Raw genomic sequence first — 25,525 nt, forward strand, 5'->3', positions numbered from 1 at the left:
GGGTATCCCAAGGAGGAGCACGTGAAGGAAGAGGTGTCCATCTGCAAGTTAACGCAGGCGGGAGGGAAAGCAGCCCAGAACTCGCTGCTGCCGCTCAGCATTTTCTATTCTTGTCCCCCCACTAGTGACAGATGAAGTTGGGCAGTTTTCCACCTCGATATTTAATATGGATTTATTCTAGCTTTGAAGAACCTTTTCTAACAACAGAGTTTTTATTTTGGTGACGTAACTCATTATCCACCATCACTAGATATGATTTCCAGGAAGGGTTTCAAATGCTGGGGGTTTTTTTTCTTATTTCAGTAGTCCAAAAAGTTGAACAGGTATCTAGATGTATAGTTGGATAAAGATGCTTCCCTTTGCTTTAGCTTATGCATGTCTGATCGAATATGTGCCATGAGAATGGGCTGGGCTGAGGAAAAGGAGACAGAGGGTGCGTGACAGAAAGAAACAGTGGTTATTTTATAAACACCAAATCCAGTCCATGTGTTAGCCATTGTCCAGGGCTGGAATTAAGTGATTGTAACACGATAGCGCTCTGTTATTGTAAACAGGACACACTGTATTGCTATTGCTGCCCCTCTCGAGATGAATTTTCAATCTGTGATTTACAACCTTCAGGCAGAGAACAGAGAAGCCAAGATCCGCTTACTGAACAAAAATTCGCATCATCTAATAGGGACTCTGAAAAAAAATTCCACCATTGCAACCCCAGATATTTTTCCCCCCCACCGGCTGGGCAAAAGTAGGGTTACAGTAATAAAGGATTCAATGAAGGAAAAATGGAGGGGGAAATTCAGATTCTGTAGACTCTTTGAAGGAAAATACAGAGCTCAGTTTTCAAGGTTTTCACTCAGATACATCCACAGAAGTTGAATAAGGTGGTTATAGATAGTACTCAGGAAGCTTCACGCTATCAGGTTATTGGAGGAGGGAAGAGAGGGGAATCTTCCTCCCCAGATTTCCCAAGTATATCTGGAAACTCATCACCTTTCCCCTCCCTGCACACACACCTCCGCTCCTCCTCCTCCTCACTCACGCTGCTACTACGTGCTAGCTAGAGACACGGAAAGTTAAGTTGCACCAAAACACTCAAGTCTCTTATAAAGTAACCCCTGGTATCACTTTTAACTAAAGAAGTCTAGTAATTAAAAGTCTGAGTTGTTTTTCCACGTTTCCGCATGCAGTCCTAATTAAATCTTTACGATCCTCTCTGTGACTATTAACTGCCAGCATGCTGAGCGAATATCCTGTACAAAAACCCAGCAGGAGGGCGTAATTAGATAGAAAATCAGACAGGAGTCTTCTCATTAACTACAACAACTAACCCACGTTGCTGATGGAGCGAGCTGAGTGCGCGCACACGCATAAAGGGTGCGCGCAACCCTCGACTCTAAAGATAAGGTGAGATAAGGAGGAAAGATGAGGAAAAAGGAGGAAAAAAAAAAAAAAAAAAAAAGGAGGGGGGGAAGGTGATGCTTCACGTCCACCTCCGTTCCTGTGCCATCGAGGTGAGCCACGCTGCACTCCAGCAGGCTGCAGGATTTGCTCATCATCCCTCGTTGGGAGCTGCTCAGGGGAAGGAGGGAAGATTTTGTAATTTTATTTTGTGCCCTTTAGGTATGTAGCCTATTGATTATGAGAGAGAGACACAGCCATGCCCAAACACAGCGCATAAGGCACCGCTCTGTGTGCGCCCTCATTCGAGGGTGGATCCAAGGAAAATTAAAGGAAAGCTCTCATAGAAAATATTGTTCCATCTCATTTTGGGGAGATGTAATTTTCTCCTAAACCGCATTCCGTCTGGAATGTCTCCGCCGAGCAGAGATAAGGGCGGGATCCGAGTGAGCTCAGCTTCTCGGCGTAGCAAAGACAAAGTTAAAATAATGGAGAAGTCAATCATCGTTTTATTGTGAAGTTGTTTTGCTTATCAAGGAAGAACGTGACAACTCCCCAAAGATGAAATAACACCGAAAAGCCCAAACCCTTTAGTAATAGTAAGGGGAAAAATTAAATAATAAAACAAAGAAACCCAAAGCTCCCCCTTTCCTCAGAATTTACCCTAAAACGGAACCTGTCGGAATTCTGCAATAAATTGTTCTTATGACGCCTCTTCTATTTCGGAGATGGCTTTACTGTGCCAAACGCTGATTCAGCAATAATTTTGGTTTGTTTGGGGGGTTTTCGTGTATCCCACTTTCGTTCTGAGAAATTAAACCCAACATTTGCTGTGCCCCCCGTGCCCGTCTTTGTTCTGTCCCCCGCTAAAGAAGTTAATGCCATAATAACAGGTGTGCTCCTCGGCGAGCTGGAAAGAAAGGGGGAAAAGGGGGGAAACAAGGCTTTGAAATTCGGAGACTTTTTTGTTTTCCTTGGCAATCAATTTGATGGTTCATACTTTTGATAATGTGTATTCCCGCTCCTCCCTCCTCGTCCCCACCAATTCAGGACATGGAAGCAACCTCGGGAGCTGTAAATCTCTTTCTGCTCGTCCCCTGTACTATGTGGGCGTTGCACAGCGCTCCGAAAGGCTCAGGCTTTAATTAAAAGCCCATAATGTAAACTGTGATATATAAAAAGTAAATGGCCCTTGAATTATTAAGATGTAGCAGGGTTAAACAAACAAACAAAAACAAAAAAGAAAAAGGAGGAGGGGGGAGGAAAGGGGAGGGAACATTTAAGTTGTCCTTAATCGTGTTCATTTATGTCATGCAATAGATCTTGCAGATGTTGCCAAATTGCCACATTTTCAAAGGAAGAAATATAAAGCTTTATGGAATACAAAGAAGTCTATGTGATACCTATGTTTTATAAGATAACAAAACCAGTATTGCACCCCATATGCTTCACACCTCCTTTTGTTTTATTAGAAGACTATATAATTTGTAAGAATTTAATTTCCTTGTCGATTGGGAGAACTAATAATAACAACAATAATATTAATAATGACAACAATAAAAAAAAAAAAAAATCCCTCCTCCCCTAGAGAATTAATATAAATGGAAATAACTGGGAGTCCAGTTTGGAATGACATGATTTATGTACGCGATTCTTTAATATCCAGTCAATTTGAATAGTGATGTTTTTATATCCACAGTCAGTTGAAGATGCCAATAACAGCGGTATGAACTTATTGGACCAGTCTGTCATTAAAAAAGGTATGGATTATTCCAACAAGCTAGACAAACTTTTACTGTGTGGTGATATCTTCATGATATATTTTGACTTTGGGGCAATTAATTTCTCCGGGAAGCAGGCGCCCGTGGCAGCAGGATGAGTAGTTGATTGGATCAGCAGATAGAGTGAAGGGATAAGACATGCCAAAGGAAAAGTTTATATCCCCGCCTCCCCCGCTCTTCAAAGGATTTAATTACACGAATGCTCTCTAATGGGGCACCCCGTGCTCTGATGCAGTTTCCACCGCCCCCCTTCCCTCCCCCTCTCCCCCCCCATCGTCTTCGGTGGGGACCCCTTGGCTTTTAATGGGGAAAGGAGTTGATTCCCTTTGGGGCTTAAATGCATTTCCCAGGCGAATCAGACGTGGAGAGGAGAGGGAGAGCTGCCCATGGAAAGGCAGACTCAACCCCCTTCCCCCAAGACTCCCCCCTTCCCCGTGCCCATTTTTTACATCTTTCTACATATGCGCCCATGATTTAGTGTAACTGCAGAATCACCCCATACTGTTAAAGCGAATGTGATATTAACAAATGTTTGCAGTCTCTTGTACAGCTGTAAGCAAAATAATTAACTAATTAAACTAATTAAATGTAATTACAATAACTCATTTTGGGCGTATTGCAGCTGCTTAATTTTTTTACATTTCTCTGACAGTCACTCGAAGATGCTTGGCGATTAGTGTTGTGTTATGCTGATAGACATTAAACAGATCACACGCTGCAAATGGAGGGAAAGCTATCTTTAATTATCTAAGGAGTTTCTATTTCTAGATTTAATTTTAAGTACCAGAGATGAGGTTTAAAAACGCTGTCCCTTATGCTTCACTATCAACGGCACTTATCTCCAGGACCTTGTTATTTGTCAAATGCTCACAAATAGTTTAACAGCGATGATTTTCTAGGATGTAAAGCAAAATAACAGGGAGGGTGTTTATCTAAAATGTGTTGAAGGCAGCATGAGGTCCTTCCATGTATTTATTGTTTGTTTTGCTGTTGGTTGTTTTTTGTTTGTTTTGGGTTTTGTGGGGTTTTTGTGTGTGTGTGTTTTAGTTTTTTGGGTTTTTTTTTTTTTTTTTTTTTTTAATTTCTTTATTTTTAGTTTAAATCCCTGTGTACAGTCTCTCTCACACACACACCATCAAGGTCTGGTTATTTGAGCGAGGACAAATGAAAAGTTGAAGACGACTTGACAGCACCTTTTACGACTATTGGTTAAAAGGTCGAAGGGGTTTTTTTTTAGTTTTCTGTTTGTTTGGTTTGATTGTTTGTTTGTTTTTTAAGAAATAGAAATTTACTTAACTTTAAGAAGGAAAGAAACCACAACAAGGTAGCATGTTTCTGCTGTTTTGATTCAGTTTGGTGTTTCGTGGGGTTTATACTCTAGGTCTGTAACCTGATGGTGTCTGGTTGTATTTTTAACTTTTTCTCACTCTCCTCCCTCTTCCCCACCCCCACTTGACACCTCATACACTCCCTATTGGGTGTATTTGGTTAATTGGAACTTGATTTGTGGTCGAGGGACTCCTTTCTAAGGTTGTTCCGTGCTGTTCTTTCGCAGAATACACAACCCAAAATTTTTTTTTTTTTTTTTTTTTAACACACGCACCTCTGTGTCGCTCCCTCCTTCAGCTGACGAGGACAGCGGAGACATTCCATGTGCGAGCTGGGTGGTGCAATTACACAGCGAGCAGCACTAGAATGTGAATGCCTGTAATTATTACGCATTAGGTATAGGTTTTTATATATATTTAGGTGCGCTTCGTGTGTCCGGGCTTTGCAAGGGCCCCAGATGGAGCAGCTGCTGCCTAAAGAGACCCAGTCCCATCTAGGTGGGATTACTTGTGCCTATTTGCAGCCAGAAGAAGAGATACTCTGAGTTTACACATGATGAACAGGAGACACGTGCTCTTTGGGAATAAGGCTGCTAAAAAAGAGCCTGAGATGCATTTGCAACTGTTTAAAAGTCACTCTAGCAGCATTTTCTTCCTTAGAAGTAAGGCTGAGATCCAAGAAACTTTCCAGCATAAAAGAATATTATATATTTTTGTTTGTTTGTTTGTTTTTCACAGCGAGTTTCTGGGGTGCAGAGGAAGAGGAATGGGTAATAAATAGCAGGTTGCATTTGTGGCAGTCAATATTTAATCAGGATGAAGGAAGGAGCAACGCAGAGAGCGTTCAGTATCAATTTCGCTTCGTTCCCTGCAGTTTGTAGCTGTGAGGGTGTACTTTGAGACAAGAACAAGTTATTTAGACTCTGTGAGTCGTTCTTGCAGGCAGATGTCACAGACAGACAGACAGACACGCAGGTATTGACAGATTTTGGTGCAGTGGGACACTCCTGTGACTCCTATTTGGTAGACAAGGGCCACAGGGGGTCTGCTTCACCCAATCCCAGTTCAGTGCCTAAGATTCTTTAATTGCAAAGTAGCGGCAAAAGTATGATGGGGACTTGAAGCCTAAACTTAATTACATCACCCAGGCTGTGTCTGTTCCTTTATGGCCTCTGAGGCCTGCAGAGGGAATTATCTCTCTATGCAAAAGGTTTGCCAAAATATTAAGGAAATGATATAGGGATTCATACACGGCTATTGATTTATCTCATGTATCGATCCCACACAGCAGATTACATATACCCAGGCTCTTGTTATGTTTGCTATCTGAGCTTACTTGACATTTCTGAAGTAATTTAGTTAAGAGGAAATGAGTTGTTCCCAGTAGAGAGAGCAAACGAGTGGAGTGAAGGTAGCCAGCGTGATAAATGGCTCTTTCATTTGGAGATCTCCAGAGCTCGTTTAAGGCTAATTTTCTGTATTAGCCCCCTTTGAGCTATTAATGCAATAGGCAGGGACCGTGGCCCCTTGTCTCTTAGCTGCCCCATTAGAGCGAGCATTAAGCTACCAAGGCTGAACTCCACCGTGGTGGTGGCGGTGCTGAAATAATGAAAGGTGCTTTTTAAACTCCCCTAATCTAAACTGGCAGAGGGTGGTTAATACGATTTGAAGGGGGCTGGTCAATGAACAATCAATAAACTAATAATGAGAAGGATGCGGTACATTAGCAGTCTAAAAATCCAACGAGACATTAAAAAATCATCTTTAACTCCCACTTCCATTAGGATTTGGGTGGTGGGAGTGGGAGGGAGGGAGCCAGATAAATCATCAAGATGATAATAATCACCCAGAACATTAATATCAGATTTAACTCAGCTTTCAGAGCTTACCGGTTGCACAATTTGAGGCCTTTCCCTCGATTTTTGCTGAAATGAAAGGAAGCTTTGCCACGTGTCAGGAATAAAAGATCGGATCCCCTTGTCAAATGTTCATCTGAAATTTCCTTGGCACTCTCTGTGGTGAAAGAAGTTGTCTTCCTGCAAAATCTTACATGGCCTGAGTCCCAAGTTAATTTTTTGTGACTCTGGGGCACAGTCAGTGACCTTAAAATCATTCTGATGTATTTATTTACTTTCAGCTCTTTCTGACGATCGTCTGCACACTCACATCTGATGAAAGGCCATTTTAACTTGAAGACCTTAATTCATGGTCTTGCAAACACGCCCCGTTGTTCCCCCCTATTTTAAGGAAACACATGAAAGAAGGTGTCTTAACCTTTCGTGGTTATCTGTTAATAATCCAGCGCGAGTTTCCTCCCCACCCCGTGGAGCAGCTGATAAATGATTAACTGAGAACCACTTTGGCCTCAGCTTTTCAGGTGATAGATCTGGGGCTCAAGAGATGGTGCCTCAATGCCGCTCGGTTTCTTGCTTATTCCTGGGTTACCCACTGAACCTGAGGATCCCCTTTAATTAGATGCAAAACAGTTTCGAGGGAACACATTCCACCTTGAAATTGAGTCCCGGCTTCTTTTAGGGGACGGGGACTGCGGTGGAGGAGAGGAGGGGACCGGGGGGACAGAAGGAAATGAGAGATGAGCAAGAACTTCTTGTATTTGTTCCTTACAATTAAGAGACGATACGGGTCTCTTTAGTTTCAGCGTCCAAGACTCTGCTCCCGGACGTTTTGGGCTCGGCTGCTGAGTCAGACCGAATCACCACTTTCAGCAAAGTCCTGTTGTTAGCATGGACAAAGGACTTGTTACTCATCCAAAGCCCGGCGGGTAGAGTATAAAAATACAAAAGTAGTTTGATAATTTATTAATTATTAAGTTGTCCACGACGTTTTTAGTAAGAAATTTAAGAAATATTTCTTCTGATTGATTATTTGACTGACTGTTCGACTACGATATTATTCAGCTGGGTTATTGCAATGATATCCATAGTTTAAACCCTTATTAAACAGCGGTTTGCAGGACATAAATCTATTATTTCTTTAGTTTTACTGTCTCAAAACAGCTTTTTTCACCCCATTTCCACTTGTGAGTTCACATTTGTACGCATTTTTTTTTCACACGTTTGTGGTGAGAAAAGCATCGCGCACACACACACACACACACACACCCCCCAAAAAAAGCCTAAGACTTAATGTATGCACAGAAAATTGTAAACATGTAAAGAACTGAAAGCTTCACGCTGAGTTTCGCCATGCTCCATTTCCCCACCATTTCCTGCTGTCGTTCTAAAGCGATCTCACTCATCTAGAGATCCCGTTTGCAGGAACAGTATGCTTATAATTACTAACAAATCAAGCGGCTACTGTTGCTCTCCCAGTTTATTGATAAGCTGAAGAGAAATGGAAGGGGGAGAAATGACAAAGAGGCTGGGAGTAACCACAGGAGGTGAAAAAGAAAAAGAAAAACAAAACAAAACAAAAAAAAAGGAAAAAGAGATAAAGGGATGAAAAAGGAGAAGGCAGAAAAAGAGGGACAAAGGAGGTAAATAAAGAAGTATAAAAGAATGGAGTGAGCAGAGATTTTTAAAGGGGGAATTATGTATTTGTGAGTCCTCACACACAGGCAGCATGTAGAGTTTGAGGCTGAAAGAAAATCGAACAGTTTCTGCTGGGGATGACAAGAACTAAATGGGATAAAGCGAAAGCAGGAGCGGTGGGGACGCTGCGTGGGTACGTGCGTGTTATTCCGCGTCACTTCAGCAGTTGTGGCAGTCCCTGACCAACCGGGGAAGTTGACATTGGCTAAAAATATATTCTGCATTCGGGTTTATTTACATGCGCGCAGGGATTTGACACACGCAGCTGCGCGCACGGACGCGGAGATCTCCTCACTCACAAAAGCTCCACGTTCTGTTATCTCCGCTGATGTCTGGGCTGTATCTGAAAAGCTCCAGCCATGATAAACATATAGATATGATATAGATAGAGATAATTCATTCCATGGCAAACACTTTTTTGAGGCAGCATTAGGTAATTTACAGAAGATATAGAGCCTAGATAGAATAGATCTCTCTGAAGCTATGAAATTGCGATAGATATGCTTACACCGCCTGGCAAGCCTCTCAAACGGGTTCGGAGCTATCAGGCTCCAGCTGATGGGCTTCTTCAGCCCGTCCTTTTCACGGAAATACTGCTAGGAAAAGAAGCTGAGGAGCTCTCAGCATAGCAGGGAAGGGAGCCAGTCTGCTTCCCAAAAGCGATTTGCAAGGAGGAAAAAAAAAAGCACCGAGCACGTGAAAATCCATAATTCAAAGGTTAACTAATGTAATGAGTGCTCCAAAAGGCCAAAGCGGGCTGGGTGAGGTACATTTAAGAATTGCACGGGTCCTTCTCTCTTTAGTGAGTTTGGACTAAGATCAGATGTTCGTGGAATTGCTGCCTCTTGTTTAATTTCTCAGTTCACTGGACAGTGACCTGATAAACTGGTCACTAAATATAGCCACGGTGAAGGTGTACTCGAACTGCTGAGCCCGTGTGTTTGTCCCAAGAAAAAAAAAAAAAAAAAAAGCCAGTCTTGAAAATCTGTCTGGTGGCACTGCTTTAATCCAATTTTCTTCTTTTTTTTTTTTTTTTAAATTTCTATTTTTTTTTTCCTACTTGATGCTTCACTCAGGCAGATCATTTTGCATGAAGTAAGAGATATATTTATGTATAATGTTGAGGAAAATACAAATACAATTTTTTGGTCTGCTGATACTGCTTCTGATGTACAAAGAAATCTTTTCCTATAGAATCAATGGCAAAAAAAAAAAAAAAAAAAAAAAAAATCCTAATAATAGCAACGAAAGCAGGAGCGGGCCTCTAACTCTTTTATAACTATTTCTGAGCCATTCTCAAACTATTTGAAACCGCCTTTATGAGCTGCATAAAGTACCTAACTAAAAATAATAGAGAAACAGGAATCCATTTCACTTTCTGATTCCCTGAAGTCAAGCCACTCAAAATAATTTGTTTATACTGGAGACTATATACAAGGCATATGAAGCGATATGTATATCTAAAATCGACATGCTTTTTGGTTTTTAGCTGTTATAGAGCTTTTATTGTGGGGGTCTGGTCTGGCAGTAGGAAATGATCTGCAATAAAAACAGTGAAACACGGTTGTGTCTATTCTATGCACTGAGGTTATAAATTTGGCAATTGCCCAGTAGTTAGCACTTGGTAATATATTAGGATACCCGATCTTATTGTTTAGCAGCTCCAGACGACTTAAATATCCGCTCAACCCTAATGGTTTGATTCTCCAGATATGTTGCAAATAAACAGGGCTTTTATGACTTAACTGACATGTATTATAACTACCTAAATAGCTGGCATATGTGCATAATAGAACCTTATTATTTGCCGAATTGGTTTTGCAATTGATTGAGTGGAAACGGGAGATTGTGGAGCAGTATCTGCTTGAAGAGAGTGTGTAATCAATTAGTCTTCTCCTCTGAAACATGCCCGCTGGACTGCCAGGGCTCTCCCACCAGCAAAAGTCTCTGTTTCAGAGTGTATTTTCTATAAGGAAACGTGTGTTGCCGCGGATCCGAGAGGAAGCTGCAGTAGCAGCTGTCAGCTCTTATTAACTCCTGCATAAAACATACCTTAAGTATGGTTTGTTATCAATTACTTGCAGAAATGAAACAACTGGGAAAATGCAGCGAGGTTCCCTATAAATTAAAGTGATTGGGTGATTGATTAGAGCACCTGCTGTAAATCATAACAGTTACACACAATTGTGAGGGAGCTATTTAAGTTCATTTGTAAACAAAATTAATGTCACGGGGGAATTGCTCTCAGTTTTAGTTTGACCAATTTTTTGTTTGTTTATTTATTTCTGAGTGTGTCTGGTTATTATTATAGGAATTTGTTCGTTATAATCCCTTGGTTACTCTTAAAATAGCCTCACTGGTTTCTCAGAGAAAAGAAGTACTTTTTTTCTCGGAGAGAACAATATGGGTTGTTGTTGTTGTTTTGTTTTTTGTTGTTGTTGTTTAGTTTCACTTTATCATTCTCCTCTAACTTTTCCCGATAACTACCTTTAAATATGTGTTGCAGTAACCAAATCAGTTTAATTTAGGGGCAGGAGAGTTCCTACTAACTCACGGACAGCACAACATGATCAGAGTGGAGAGCACCATGGTTAGAGCACATATTTTTTTTTCTAGTGTTCATTTTTCTGAAGGAAAAGACTCATTTTATTTCATAAACCAGACTTAATAAAAACACAAAGCAATAACAGAGCTGTCTTCTCATTGCTGTATCCTCCAGCCTTGATACTTATTTAAGACAGCAACTCCCTTTGTGTAGTGAATTTATTCCTGGCTCAGCTTAGCAGTAATGGAAACATTAGCCAAAAAAAAGTAAATTTTCCTCTTTTTTTCCCCTCCAGAAAGGCGCTGTCCGTTGTACAAAAGGCATCGGGGGGCTCTGGGTGAGACACAGGCTCAAACCCGAAAGTTGCCAGGTGCTTGCCAATATGTATTTTATTTCCCAATGATCAAACCCTGCATAGAGGCTGTACTGTACCACCCTTCTCTCCATCCATCATTCATGGAGCACTTTCCTAGAGGTTGGGGGAGCAGCACCCTTTAGGTTGCTGGAGGTAGCCAGAGGTTCAAAATTCCCTTTCATTTTGCTATTCTGTGCATGTCAGAGAGACTGTGGTTATCCTGTGCTCCTTCGTGGCGTGATGGTTTCTCTCTCCCCTCCTCCCCTTTTCTTTCTCCAGTTCCGGTTCCTCCAAAATCTGTTACTTCTTTGATGATGAATAAAGATGGCTTCCTGGGTGGAATTTCCGTCAACACCGGAGAGGTGTTTTGCTCTGTACCTGGCCGCTTGTCTTTGCTTAGCTCCACTTCAAAGTATAAAGTAACTGTGGGAGAAGTTCAAAGACGCCTTTCCCCTCCAGAGTGTCTGAACGCGTCCCTCCTAGGAGGAGTACTTAGAAGGTAAGAGGCTGGGGCAAACGCGTGAAAGTGTCTGGGCTTCCGTGCATGCACCAGAAATCCTCGGTCAGCGGTACAGGTGATTTCATATATGCATTGATCCTGCTGCCAGAGCCCGTGTGTGTAATGCTGGTGATAAGGCAGGAATATGCTGGTGATAAGGCAGGAATACGCTGCCTTCAAACTTTGGGATGAATGCATGGAGAGCCGAGAAAGATTTGGCCTTGTTTAGCCACAAATGAAGGAACTGGGTCAGAAAGATTTTTCTCCTCGTCTGTGTACACACTTTCTATCTTTTCTCCCCCTCACATTTCTCTCTTAGACAGTGGACAAGGTAAAATGCCATGATGGGCGTGTTTCAGGACCTGATGTGTTTCTAGGGATTTCCTAGATAAAACCACCAGGCTTCCTCTGTATGGCAATAACGATCAGGCAATTATGTCAATTATGACACGTGGTGTCACACAAGAGGTTGCCAGGGATCTGACAGGCGAACTGCAAGGTAGGCAAGTACCTGACTAAAGAAAAGGCAGCATCAGGTAGCTCTGAAAGTCAGAAACTTGGTGCTTCTCACAGAGAAAGTTGCTGCAGCTCACAGCTGGTCTCAAGACCTTTACTGCTCAATATTTGTGCAAATCACACACTAATGTCCTGGTGGATTTTGCTGAAGGCCTCAAAATAGCTGGCATTGTTGGTGCTGAAGAGAGTAGGGAGCAAGGAATAACCTTGAGGTGCGGCTGCCACTCCATCATAACAAGGGGGAGGCTGCGCTTTTATGTAGAAGCAACAAGAATTTAAGCTCTGAGGCCATTAGCTGGAAAGGGTACCAGGGGGAAAGGGCTTTTTTCTTCTTGGCAGTGCCTGAGGGACTGTGAATTGTCAGCGCGGCTTGTCTGTAAGAGACGTGAGCTCAGGCTCTATCTTCAGCCACAACAGGGGAGAAGCCATGAGGCAGCAATGTGAGGTACCAGATCACATACTCAGGCTGAGAGGGTACAAGATTTCATTTTCTGTGTGTGAGTTAGACACCAGACTGGAACAGAAATCATAACTTTTAGACAGGGATGGATGCATCCAAATTGACAATGAATAAACTCCAGATCATGTTCAAAAGTTGCTAGTCTTAGAGGAAATACCGCGAAAACTCCTGTAGCAGCAGCTGGGATACATTGGCTCTAAGGAGCTTTAAAATGAAATTGATGTTTAGGGTTCCCCCATCACCCCTGAAAAAAAAAAAAAAAAAAGATCTGTGATGACGTCAAGGGCTCTAACTCCGTGTCTGGAGACGAGGGAGAAAGTTCCGCTGCATGTGGTCAGTCACCCAGATATACACGTGAGAATCGGGGTCTCCTAAAATAGCCGCTGTTCCATGTGAATGTCTGTAATCATTGTTCAGCTGCCAGCGAGAGCAGCAGAGATTTTTACTTACAGATGCTAACCTGCCTGCTCCTTCTGTACAACTACAAAAGGAGCAGGGAGAACATCTGAGAGATGCTCTGTAGAAAATACAATTACCAAGGTCAAGAAGCATTATTATTGAACTTCAGCAGATTTCTGGACGTGACCCAAGCTATAATTATTGGCTGCTGCTGACTTCAGTTCCTATCTGAATCTAAATTTTAAACCAGATTCTGGTTCAGAGCAGAGGAAATATAGAAAGCTGCCCTCTTGCAATTCTGCCATCCAGCCCTATTTACTTCGATGTTAAATAGTGGGAAGTCAGTCTGGCTTCTCTGTAGTTTCTGGTTTCTTTTCTCTAAGTGTGACTTCTAACTCTTAAGCAAAGCTTAAGTAAGAATTAGGAGGGAGTTAGGATAGACTTTGTTCTTAGGTGCCAAAACTCTCCCTGACTTCGCAGGTGGCAAGATCTCACCCCTAGGGGTTTACATATATATGGGCGTTCGACCAATAGCTCTGAATTTCCACGTAGCTCGCTCAGCCTTTTATTGCCCTTATCAGTAACCTCCGACAGATATTCCAATCTTCCCCCAGGCAATCCATTCCCTCCTTATAACGCACCCTGCCTCAGGTGAGCTTTTCCTCTCAGCATCGCCTCCTCGCTCAAAAACACACTCACAGGCGGAAAACAGTTTAATAAATATTTCCCTCCTTTCCAATTTATCCACGGGCGCGCACATACTCCCTTCTAACTTTTCAGATTTATTTGTTTTTTAACCCCTCGACTTATCCTGGCTCTTTCCTGGAGTAACAGAGTGTTTGATCCTCCTCTACCTTCCTGCCCATCCCTTTACTACATCTTAATACAAGTTGGTATCATACCCACTTGCTCTCTAGATCTGAACTTTTCCATTAATTATTGCTGTTTGGCGTTTTTTGATTTCCCTGGATAAAATCGGAAGAAAAGTGGGTTCATCCCCACTTCTGCCCCTGGGAGAAATTAAGAAAGTCTCAGCAAACCCGAGCAGAAATCAACACCCCCAGAGTCCTTAACGTCGAGTGAAAACCCTTCCAGGCTTCGCTGACTGCACAGACTAAACGTTTCTTCCAGGAATATTGCGGGGTTAATCACGATGTTAATTTCTTTGCAATTCTAGAGCCAAATCGAAAAACGGGGGGAGATCTTTGCGAGAAAGGCTAGAAAAAATCGGTTTGAATTTACCAGCCGGCAGGCGTAAGGCCGCAAATGTCACTTTACTCACCTCCCTGGTGGAAGGTAAGCCGAGGGTCGCAGCTCCCTTCACACCCCTGCCTGCTCTGAGCTCCTGTCTGACGTTCACGAAAAACAAAACCAAAAAAACCCCAAAAACAGAAAGAAAAGAAAAAAAAAAGGGGGGGGAAGAAAAAGAAAAAAAAAAAGCACCCCAAAACCCCACAGAAAACAAACAAAAACCCAACAACCACCCCCCCCCAAAAAAAAAAAACCAAAAACCAACCAAACAACAACAACAAAAAAAAAAAAAAAAAAAAAAAACCACCCCAATCCATACCCTGCACCCTCAAAAAACATCACCAATTTTCGGGATCAGGTGGGAAAACTTTGTAGAGGTGAAAATCAGGGTGGGTTAGGAGGAACAGCATCATGGTCAAGGATATTCCCGGAAAAGAAGTCACTGGCTGGAGGATCACTGATCCCTCTTGGTGGTAAGAGTGAGGGAGTGTGTCCGTGTGTAGATGTGTGGATGTATGCATGAACATTTGTGTGCATGTGTAACTCTGCAGGGCAGTCCCATTCCTCATGCTATTAATTTCCACCCTGTGGTCTCCGACTCCAGGTCTACTCCATCCTCCCGCTAATTCGCTCCTCCTGAGCTGATTTATGGCCACTACTACTGAGGAGAAATAATGCAAATTTAAAAAAAAAAAAAAAAAAAAAAAAAGAAAAAAAAAAAGAAAGCAGAGGAATTTAAGAGTAGAAAAGCTCGGTTTTCCTTAAAGTGGCTGGAGGTGAGCAAAGAGACCAGCTACTCCTGAGGAAGAAGAAAGGGAAGGGCAGACTGAAGTTCCAAGTCATTTAAAGTCGACTTTTTTCATTTTGGTGTTTCTTTGATTTGTGGTCACTGTATAGACAAGGAAAAGTTAGAGCCAGTATAAGTTTAAGGTTATGTGCATGTTTATGCTAAGAGAAGCTGGACTTCCTCCAAAAAAACCCCTAACCGGAATAGTATGGATGCAATTATGAATTATATGTATCTGCATTACACATACACACAGAGAGGCGTATAAATGATCCACTTATCTCCTCTGCGTATAAAACGAGCATAAATATTTGTGCTAGATTTTAACTTTTCAACTCTTGATTGAGTTATGTGAGCGACAAGACCTTGCCTCTCGCAGAGCAGAAGGAAGGCTCCCAAAAAGAGGGGGGCTGAGGGGGGAGCTCCTCCTGGTCCCCGAGTGTGGGTGATGCCGAGAGTGCAGAGCTCAGCGTGGGTTACGGGCACAGGGTCTCGCTGTAGAAGGTGTGAAGCATTTCGGGGGGCACAAGTGCCCTTGAGCGCCCTGTTAGTGCAGCTTCACCCCCACGGTGCGTGCGGAACACCGTGCACTCTTGCTCGCAGCAGCGCCAGCCCCTCCCCGAAGCCGCTGTGAGGTTCAAAAGCAGGTGGGGGTTGTGTAGTGACGCTAAAATCTGTGTCAAGTGTGCAGAGTAAGGTGTACACCCTCCCTCCTCTCCCCTGCTTCCCTTACAAATCAACAGCTCGCCTCCAGAGAGTTCCCTCCTTTTGGAAGAAGCTGCACCTGATCGAGTTTTATCTCTTTTTTTTTTTTTTCCCCTTCCCCCTTCCCTCCTCCCGGCCAGCAGCCAGGTTTAGCATAGCCGCCCCTGGATCGCCAGGAACAGGAACGCTCCGGTCGGTCCCGGCCCGCGTTGCCCGAACGCTGCCTGGGAGGACCCTGCCCGGCTCGGGAACCCCCGCTCCGGGCTCTGCCGGGTGCCTCGCCCTCATTAACCGGTTTGATGATTAGCGAGAGGCATTGGAGAGCGGGAGATGACGTGGAAGGCGACTCCTGATAGTTAAAAATAACGTGATCCTGGAGTTATTAGACATACCTTCTTGCTGGAAATCTTCCCCCTCGTCCCTCGGGCGATGCTTTAAAGGGTTTAACGCTTTATTCTAGAGGGGCTGAGCCATAATCTGGTGGAATCCCTCTAGAGTCTGAGGGTTTTTTCTCCCCCACCCCCCTTTCCTCCTTTCTGCAGCTACTGTCTTCTTGTGGCATGAAGTACATCAGTAGGAGTTGGATGATACAAACCTCTGTAGGCAGGAAACCTGAAACCAGGCAGGCAGGAAAAGTGAATTAGAATTAGAGTTAGAATAATAATTATTTTGTTCACAGAAAAAGTTGCTATTAGTTGTTATCTTTCCACCTGGCAGACAAGAGTTCTTGTTGCTTGATGGTCAGTTAAAAATGCAGATTGTTAAATTGCCATCGGGCTAAATGCTGTTGTCCCCATAGTTTTACAGATGTGGCGATAGCTGTGATAATGATGCAAGTGCCCTGTGTGTGGATAAAGTGTGCCCATGACGTCCCACAAAGAACTAATATTAATATTAATAATATACCTGCATCTGTAAAATTTTGGACAGTGGTTTGAGGTACTGAAACAGGAATGGTTTCTCTGCTCTTCAGAGAAGTTTAAGCCCCTAGTTTTTCAGGGTTTGACCAGTTTCCTCTCGCATTTTTCTTTGGTCCAGATAAAGTTGTGTGTGTGTGTGTGTGTGTGTGGTGGGGGTGTGTGAGCTCTTCCCTCCGTTCTGCACAAGCACCTGGTGGGTACAGACCAACGAGTGCAGTGCAGCAAAGACAAATCTCATCAGCTCAAAATCTGCCCCATCGACTACTGTCCCCAAAATAGGGCTGGTGTGGGGGGGGAAAACACAATCGGAGCCTGTCCCTGAGGTGGAAGGGATGGTGTCAGGTTTCCAAACACGGCCCAAAAGAGCTGGTGTTCCCCAGGGGAGCCGTGGGCTCCGCCCTATGTCCCGGCGGGTCGGAGCCGGCCCAGCCCGGGACCGGAGGTGTTAATTCCCGTCTCGTTCCCTCCAGGTGAGGCCGTTCATTTAGCTCGGGATTTTGGGTACATCTGTGAAACGGAGTTCCCAGCCAAAGCTGTTTCTGAGTACCTGAACAGACAGCACACGGACCCCAGCGACCTCCACTCCAGGAAAAACATGCTGCTTGCTACAAAGTGAGTGCCAGGTTAACTCATCCCCGTCTGCCCTTCTCGGAGAAAATCCTCCCTGTCCTCAAGCTCTTCCTCTGAGCCCGTTTGGAAAGCAGACGGAATTTCCAGGCTTTGGATTCCAACAGCCCCGGGGGGAGGAAGGATGCCCGAATCGCCCAAAGGACCTCAGCACCCTTTGCAGTGAGGTTCCTGCCAACAGACCCCGCCCCTGCAGAGGCTGTAGGCGATGCTCCCCTAGCTGTTCTTCATCGCTTCCAAGCCATCCCCAGTTAAATAATTTTTATGTAAAGTCGACCAAAAATTTACATTTTGCTTCCACAGTGTGTTTGTCCGTTTGTCTGTCCCTCCTGCTGCTCACACACACCTGTCTGTCTGCTACCAAATTGTGATGCCTTTCCCACGTGATTTAATTTAAAAAATAGATTTAAAAAAGAAAAAATATAAAAGCCCACTATCCTGTAATGCTAATGTTTCTATGTTTCTCGATTTGGCCCCCCAAACTCATCTCTCTCCCTTGGGACTTCCTCGGTGGGTGTGCTGTATGTGATGGTTTACACCAGGCTGTGCCTCCCGGGCTGTTCACTGGGTGCTCCATGGATTGCTCGGGTACTCGGCAGTGGGTGCTGGGTGTTCATACATCTTCGTTTGCCAGGAAGAAAAAAAGCGGGGGGGGGGGGGGGGGGGGGGGGGTCGGGGCGGGAATAAAGAAAGAAAAATCCCAGCCCAAACAGCTCTCATTTATTTCATGGTCTGGGACATGGCTTGCCTCTGATGACAGTGTAATTTAAAGAAATATATGGAGGGTTGAAAAATCATTTGCTCAAATTTGTCCAGCTGTTTCTTAGACGTGATTGGAATTTGATTGCCCTTTTCCACAGGGTCAGAAGATATTAATGTCCCAGAACTTTAATTGCTCACAGACCCTGCTTTGCTCTTTGAAGATGTAAAATGTTGGACTCATTACTGTTTGTTCTCCAAATTCAAAGTTTCCTCTCTTGCACTTTCTTAATGGATAATACACATAGAAGTAGACCTTTATCTTTCCCCACCCTCTGAAACCTTTAACCCACTGGGAATTTCAGAGAATTTCAGAGGATGAGAGCTGAAGGTCTTTTCTTTTTTTTTTTTTTTTTTTTTAATTCTGTTCTTTTTTAATCTCCAGTCCCTGGGTAGGCACCTGTCTTAAAAAAACGGATTCCTCTGGGTATCCTTAAAGAAACTATTCTTGTGGGAACCCCACCACCCTCCAGGGTTTCTGCATTGCCCAGGCACCTGCTGACTTGAAGGCCTTTTGGACGAGAGTAATTCAAAAGAAAATGTTTGTGTGTGAATTCATTAGAAAAATCAAATTTGATTTTTCAAAGGTGCAGGCAAACAACCAGGAGCCAGATGTCAACTCTGATGTGTTAATTGGGGTGTCTTGCCCCCAGCATAAAATGGGAAATGCTCGCTTCGTTTCTCATGACACGAATAAGCCAGTATGGAGTCCCCAAATCCTGATTTTTTCCCAGTAAGGTGTCCCAGACTGAGCAGTCTCAGAGAGGTTCTGTTTTAGCCGTTCCCTGCACCACCCTACAGTTCTGAGTGCATGGCTGTGTTTTCCTTCAAGAAGAGAATTTCTGGGAGCTGCTTTGAACCGGGGTCACGCCTCCAGGAGGATGGGTGCTTGGCAGATCCAGGGCACATTTCCCTTTCAGCCTGGTTGTTTCTGAAGCCACCAGGCAGGGTTGGGTTTTCACAGTGCTTCAGAAGCATCCCTTTGGCTGCTGGAGAGATTTCAATCTCCAGAACTGGTGTTATCCCCTGAAGAGCATCATTCTGAGCAGGGAGCTGCTGGCTCACCACGGCTGGTCCCCAAGAACAGCTGGGGGAAAGGATGGTGCCAGAAGGGCCCCATCCCATGACTTGGGATCACTTTTGGCCTGAACCTGCCCCTCGGTTGTCACGGGGAATTGCTGGATGAGCCTAACAACCGCTCTTCTCTCCCTCTCTTGCCTTTCTCTTCTTCCCTGCAGGCAACTTTGTAAAGAATTTACAGATCTCTTGGCCCAGGACAGGACGCCCATTGGAAACAGCCGGCCCACCCCTATTTTGGAACCGGGCATTCAGAGCTGCTTGACTCACTTCAGCCTCATCACTCACGGCTTTGGGGCCCCCGCTATCTGCGCTGCCCTCACGGCCCTCCAAAACTACCTGACTGAAGCTCTCAAAGGCATGGACAAGATGTTCTTGAACAACAACACTGCTAACAGGCACACATCTGGCGAAGGACCAGGTAGTAAAACTGGAGACAAGGAAGAGAAACACAGAAAATGAGAGAGAGAGAGAGAGAGAGAAAGAGAGAGAGAGGAAAAAGAAATTAGAATGAAAGAAAGGAAAAGGAAAAAAAAAAAGTTAAATAAATAAAAGGAGAAGAGAGAGAGATAATCTTTTAAAAGAAAACCGTCTTAATTTTAGCTTTAAAAATACTGGATTGGGCTTTGGAAGAATTCTATTAGGTAGGACAAAATAATAATAATAATAAAATAAAAATAATGATAATAAAAGAAAGACAATAATTTAAGATCAGAGGAGCACAATGGCGCAAGACCAGTGGTTCAGAGTCTCTTGCCAGGAACATGTGAAGACAACTACCAGGATATTTTTTCCCCACTTCTGTTCTTTCACATTTTTTAAATAATGATTGGGGGAGGGGGGGGAGGGGAATATAATAATAATTAATAATAATAATAAAAGAAAGAAATGAATAACTTATTGGAAGAAATCGGAGAAACATTTTTGGTGTCAGTGCTTTGATTTCTTGAGCTGCACGGTCTGTCTTGCTTTTTTTTTTTTTTTAAATTTTTTTTTTTTTTTTTTTTTTTTTAGTTTTTGGTTTTGTTTTGAACAACATCCTGTCTCCACCTAGACTAAAACAATCTCCCAAAGTGTTCCTTTCTGAGCAACCCCACGGCCTCCTTCCCCTCAGCTCTTCCCACTTCATCTCACCACCCTGGTTCTGTCTAGACTAGGAAAGGAGGGCAGCTCCCAGACCCCTGACCAAGCCATCAACACCAGCTGCATTCAAGGCAGCGTCTCAACTTTAGGTGCCACCAGAAGGGACGTTCAGGGTCGCCTTGGCCCAGCTGAATCTGCCAGCTCTCTTTTTTAGGATCTATTTTGTGGGGTTTGTTTTTTTTTTTTCCTGGTCTAGACAGATCCTCTCTTTAGATTGGCAGCGTTTACAGGTGTGTCTGGGTGCGTGTGTGCCTCTGTGTGTGCATCCGTGTATGTGCACACCCGGCTCCCCAGGGGGGCACGGGATCCTCTGTATGTTTGTGGATATATATGTATATATGTGGATATATACATATATATATAAAAATTATGCGTGCGTAGCCACGCATATTAATGCATGCAAACATACCTTTGTAATTTAGTAATTTTGTCTTTGATGGTAAAATGCCTTGTCTATAATGGGTTGCAAAATTTTGGAAGTAAGGTCTGGTACAATGTCAGCACTATATGATTTCTTAATTTTTCTGAGATCTCTTCTTTTTCTCTAAGGAGTTTTATATTCCTAACTATGCCAATGTTTCAGTCCTTAATTTCCTTGACTAGTGTGTGTGAGAGAGCTCTTCCCCCATTTTCAAAGAACTGTTAACAACAACAAAAAATGAGTGATATGAGTATGTAATTCTTTCTCAGGAGTATGCACTATTTTATTTTCTTCTGTTTCCTAAAGCTTTGCCCGCTTGGCTTATGAGCTTCTTCAAAGAGGACTAGAGATCCCTACACAATATATCAGGTACAGAGAAAAAAAATCCACAATTCTGATATTCTGATACTTTTTATTTTTTGCTTTTTTTGCTTTTTCAAATCAAAGCCAGTTGTTACTGAATTCTGTAGGTGCACTTCTTTAAAGAAGCTCAAAGGGAATAATTTGAACAAGATAAAAATATGAGTTGAAATCCAGGTGTACTGTTGCAAAGAGAATAAGTGCTGTGTTGAATGTTACGGCACTTGCTTGGCACTAGGGTTTTGTACCCAGGGAGAAAAGAGTTGCCATGTGAGCTGGCTCCTCGTGATGGGAGTGGGGAGGTTTTGCCAGGGAATATCCTGATTTCTGAGCTCAGTCTGAGGAAATCTGTTTCTCTTAGAAAGCTTGCTTTAAAAAAAAATGTCTTGTGACTCTTGCTTTAGAACAAGTCGGTGTGGTAAGGGGGGCAAAAACTTCTTAACTCCAATGTTTTTCTTGGCGGTTTGGTGTCTGACAGGATGTCTTTATGCATATGATTTGGGGTGGTGAGGGTGAAGGGGAAGTCTTATTTCTTTCCTCTTTCTCCTTTTCTTTCTTTTTTTTTTTTTTTCCCCAACATACATTTCTCTGTCTTCTCTGGTAAAAATAACGCTGAAGTGTAAGGATATGAATTTCTGTTTGGATTCTGCTGTGCCGGGTAATTGCATGTGCTTCTCAGTGGGGTAGGGCTCGTGCACTAACACATCTTTTTGCTTATGTCAGAACTGGGTGTGGGTAAATCTCCTGCAGTCACTGGCAAAATTCCAGTGGGGTCAGGCCTCCCCCTAGGATCCCTGTGAAAGCTGGAGGACTCAGTCCCACTATCCCTAGCAGGCGCACCTGAACTCAAAACAAGAGAGGGAGAGAGAAACCTTAGCCTTGCTTTAATTTTGAGATACCTACTAAAGTGGATAGTGAGGGAGAAATACCTCAGCAACACTCTCAACATCCCTTGATGAAATATTCTCAAAACAAAAGAACAAACGATCCTCTTGTCCGCCCTTAGTGCCCTGAGACCTGGTTACCGCTGAGGATCTGCTCTGCTTTTCAAATCTTCATGCAGCCACGTCTCAGTTGCTGTTCTCTCCTGGTGATTTGAGCACACATGGCTGTAGAAATCCAGGGATCATCCAGCCCCAAGGAGCACTGGCCCCTCTGGAGCTGCTCCTCGCTCATGTACCTTTGGTTCTTCTGGGGCAGTGTGCTGTGGGGGCTCTCCTGTGAGGAAATGGGGGAACTGAGGCAGTTAGCCTTCTCCATGGGCTGTTGGGATGGGGTGGAGGCAGTCTTAGACCCTGGTATGTCCCTGCCGATGGGTTTGGTTGTGGCAGGGATTGTCACATCCCTGTGGATGTCACCAGAGGAGGGGTAGTGGTCAAACCGTGGATTCCCCACCAGCTGGGGACCCTCAGGTTGAAAAACAGCATCCAGGCAGCCCTCAAATCTTACCCCTTGGGACCACCCAAAGTCCATCAGGATTCTGGGGAAGGACAATCCAGGCTCCAATGTAGGGCATATCGTAGCAGTGATACAAGGGAAAGGGAAAGAGGGGATCTGGGGAGGAACAGATCACCCTCCCTGGAAGCCCAGTTCCCTTCTCTGCCTGATGGAATATCCTGTTCATTGGAGCAGAGCACCAAGTGTTGGATGTTGCCTTGCCTTCTCCAGCAAATAGGATTTGTGAGGAGCCTGTGGGTCCAGCCCTTCAGCATCACCCAGCCCAGAGGGACTTTTGGGTGTGGGGAGACCCCAAATTAGCTCTCAGCCTTCCACATCCCCAGCTGCATGTACAAGGCTGTGGGAACCTGCCCCCTGCCACCCCAGAGCTTCCAGCTGAAGGCTTTGGGGCCTTGTTGGGGAAATGTAGGGGATTCTCCTTTTAACTGCAGAGGACAATATCCCACCAGCACTGGAGGTTCAGGGGGAGAGAGAACCTTGGAACTTCTTGGGGAAAGGACTACAATTGTGAGGGCCTGATCCTGCTGCTGCTGAAATCTCCCCTAGACACTGGTTTGGTCACCTGGACCACGACCTAAACCTTGAGCAGGTTGAGGGAAGAGTTTCAATCTGTCCCTCGTGCCTTCTACCTGGAGGAGACAAACTGCAAATGCCAGGCCGTGCAGTGCTCAGGCAAAATAAAGCCAAATTCCCACTGGTGCAGTGGGGTGCCTTCCCCCCATTTGCTCCCCAAAGTGTGGAGGCAAAGTTCATGAGGTTTATGATTTAATGCAATCAGGCATAAAACAAGAGAGGAGCACATCCCTCTGTCCTTCCTCCCAGCCTAGTGCTGGTCCCAGAGGGAATTATGCATTGCTCAGTGGCTCCTATCAGTGCTGAGTACAGAGATCTCCCCCCAAATCAAAATCAGCCTCCCTCTGGAAAGTATTTTTCTTCTCCCCTTCACTTTCCCAGCCTGACTACTTGTGTTGGCGGGGCACCTCAGACATTTATCTGATAATTGAGTTATTAAAAGATTTGGTTTCCTCGGGATCATAAATCAATAAACAGGAGGATTAACACGGCAGCCTTGCTTTGTAACTCAAGGGAAAAGTTTGAGGAGAGACCATGAAAAGTTTGTTTTCAAACCAAACAGGTGGGTTGCTGTAAATTTTATTTCATTCTTAGTCTCACTTTTTTTTTAATACAATTCTTTTTTTTGCCGTTGGAAAGATCTTTATTTTTGTATGCTCCCTGACTTTTTTTTTTTTCCTGGTTGTTATTCACACAAGATGTGATGGAAACAAGAAGCCAATTTTATGGGAATCCTTTTACAACCCGATGATTTCTTAAAAATCGGGTTGTGTCTTGTCCCACCTAATAGAAATTCTCTGTGAGAAGCTATTTAAAGTCCCTTTGCATCCCAGGCCAATCTCTCCCCAAATCCCCAAATCTGCGTTTGGGGCTGGGAGGGAGCGAGGGAAGGATGGTTTTAAGACCTTTAGCTGTGCCCAAAGGGCTTATTCCCCTCCCCTGCTCCTCTCTTTCTGACCGCTTTATCACACAGACCTGTCTGGCTCTGTTTTAATACATTTCTCGGAGAATTTGGTGCTTGTTTCAGCTGCCGTAAGCATTTACCAGATCGATCCAGACAACCTCCCCCACCCCTCCGGCTTCCATGTGTGAGAGAGACCGTAGGCTTTTTACAAATAGTATATTTTCTTATACAAAGGGAAAAAAATTAAAAGAAAACATCCCCAAACACACTGGCAGACGCCTGAACATTTCGAGAGAGATAAAACACTGTGTGCCAGCGAGAAATAGAGGCAAAACCCCAAACAAACAAAAAAACCCCTCTAACAAATGCAAAGCTCTGAAAAAGAGAATGAGAAACTGGAAAGATGAAAGAAAAATTAATAAAAAATTCTCCTTTTATGCCCCAAACGATCCCTTTCACCTCCTCTTCTTGAAAAATCTGACCATGCAGTGAGAAATATCAGTTTATCGACTCTTCCTGAGAAGAAATGCGGAGAGGCATTCAGTATTGAGTTTGTATATATTTATTTATGCTTAATTTAACGGGAATGTGTAAATATGGCGAGCAAGTAGTTTTTGGGTTATTTATCTGTGACTCTATACCTCTGTGAATGGGTGGGGGAATTTAAAAACAAAAAAATATTAAAAAAAAAAAAGAAAGAAAAAATAAAACCAACAACAAAAAAAAATCCCGCTTGACTAGATAGTATCCTATCGGAATCTTTTCTGTTCTTTATAGACAAACTGTTATGGTAATGGGTAGAAATTGGTTTCTTGTCCAGTGATGACCTGATTTACATAAATAATAAGAATAAGAATAAAAAAAAAGAGATTGTTGTGTTTTGTTGTATTTTCCTCATCAGTTTTTTTGAATGTTGGTGCTGCTTTGATTCTGCAGACAGATTTACTTATAACGCCAAGAAGTCTTTATTTCCCCAATCTAGGCTTTGGGGAAATTCAAGACATGTCTCTACATTAAAAAAAAAAAAAAAAAAAAAAAAAAAAAAAAAAAAAAAAAAAAAGGACAAAAAAAAAGACAAAAAAAAAAAAAAGACAATAAATATTGCTTCTCAGAATTGTTGGTATTTTATTTCTGTCTGACTCAAAAGTGTCCATATTTTTTCCACTCTTACCTCTTCATTCTAAGCAGACCTATAATAAACCTCATGTCATGTTAATGTGAGCTTTTGTTTCATTTTGCTTTAACCAGCTGAATTTGGAGTAAATATTCCTTTTTCTTTCTGAAGTATGAACCGTTAAAAGAAAAATTTATGTAAGCTTGCAACTCAGCAAACTTTTTCCCCTGCCACCGTTGTGTTATTGTAACTGTACATTTCACTTATGCATACCTGGATGTCTGTAAATAGATGTATATTTGTGTATACTCTTGTATAGAGATCGGCAGTGACGTTCATATTCACAATCAGGGTTTATTTTCTACCTTCGGGTCTACACTTGCAGCACCAGCAATTAGCAAAAGGAAATATTCAAACGAAACCTTCTTTCTCCCTCTTCCCCCTCCCCTTCCCCTCCGTTCCCAAATCGGTCCTATTTAGGTTTGTAATCGCCGCAGAGCTGAGGGGAGATCCGGATCCCCAGGGCGAACCCGGAGCCACTCCGGAGTGACTCGGGGTTTACCCTGCGGCTGGGGGAAGGAGGAGGGGGAGCAG

The 25,525-nt window shown here is 43.4% G+C and overlaps 1 protein-coding gene across 4 annotated transcripts in view; it reads left to right on the plus strand.

Moving 5' to 3' along the window:
• TFAP2B (transcription factor AP-2 beta) overlaps window positions 1-21,221 on the plus strand; it is a 29,102-nt gene extending 7,881 nt beyond the window's left edge. For 2 of the 4 annotated variants that reach the window (XM_040058706.1, XM_040058705.2), the window contains 5 exons: window positions 3,098-3,158; window positions 11,238-11,457; window positions 14,010-14,128; window positions 16,966-17,107; window positions 19,120-19,747. In XM_040058706.1, coding sequence (XP_039914640.1) covers window positions 3,098-3,158; window positions 11,238-11,457; window positions 14,010-14,128; window positions 16,966-17,107; window positions 19,120-19,420 — 843 coding nt within the window. In that variant the 3' untranslated portion in view covers window positions 19,421-19,747. Of the gene's footprint in view, window positions 1-3,097; window positions 3,159-11,237; window positions 11,458-14,009; window positions 14,129-16,965; window positions 17,108-19,119; window positions 19,878-20,828 lie in introns of those variants that run through there. The other 2 variants (XM_040058704.2, XM_040058703.2) reach the window with 2 other exon arrangements.
• Window positions 21,222-25,525: the final 4,304 nt, after the last annotated feature.

Source organism: Hirundo rustica, chromosome 3, assembly GCF_015227805.2.
Source record: "Hirundo rustica isolate bHirRus1 chromosome 3, bHirRus1.pri.v3, whole genome shotgun sequence".
Classification (NCBI taxonomy): domain Eukaryota; kingdom Metazoa; phylum Chordata; class Aves; order Passeriformes; family Hirundinidae; genus Hirundo; species Hirundo rustica.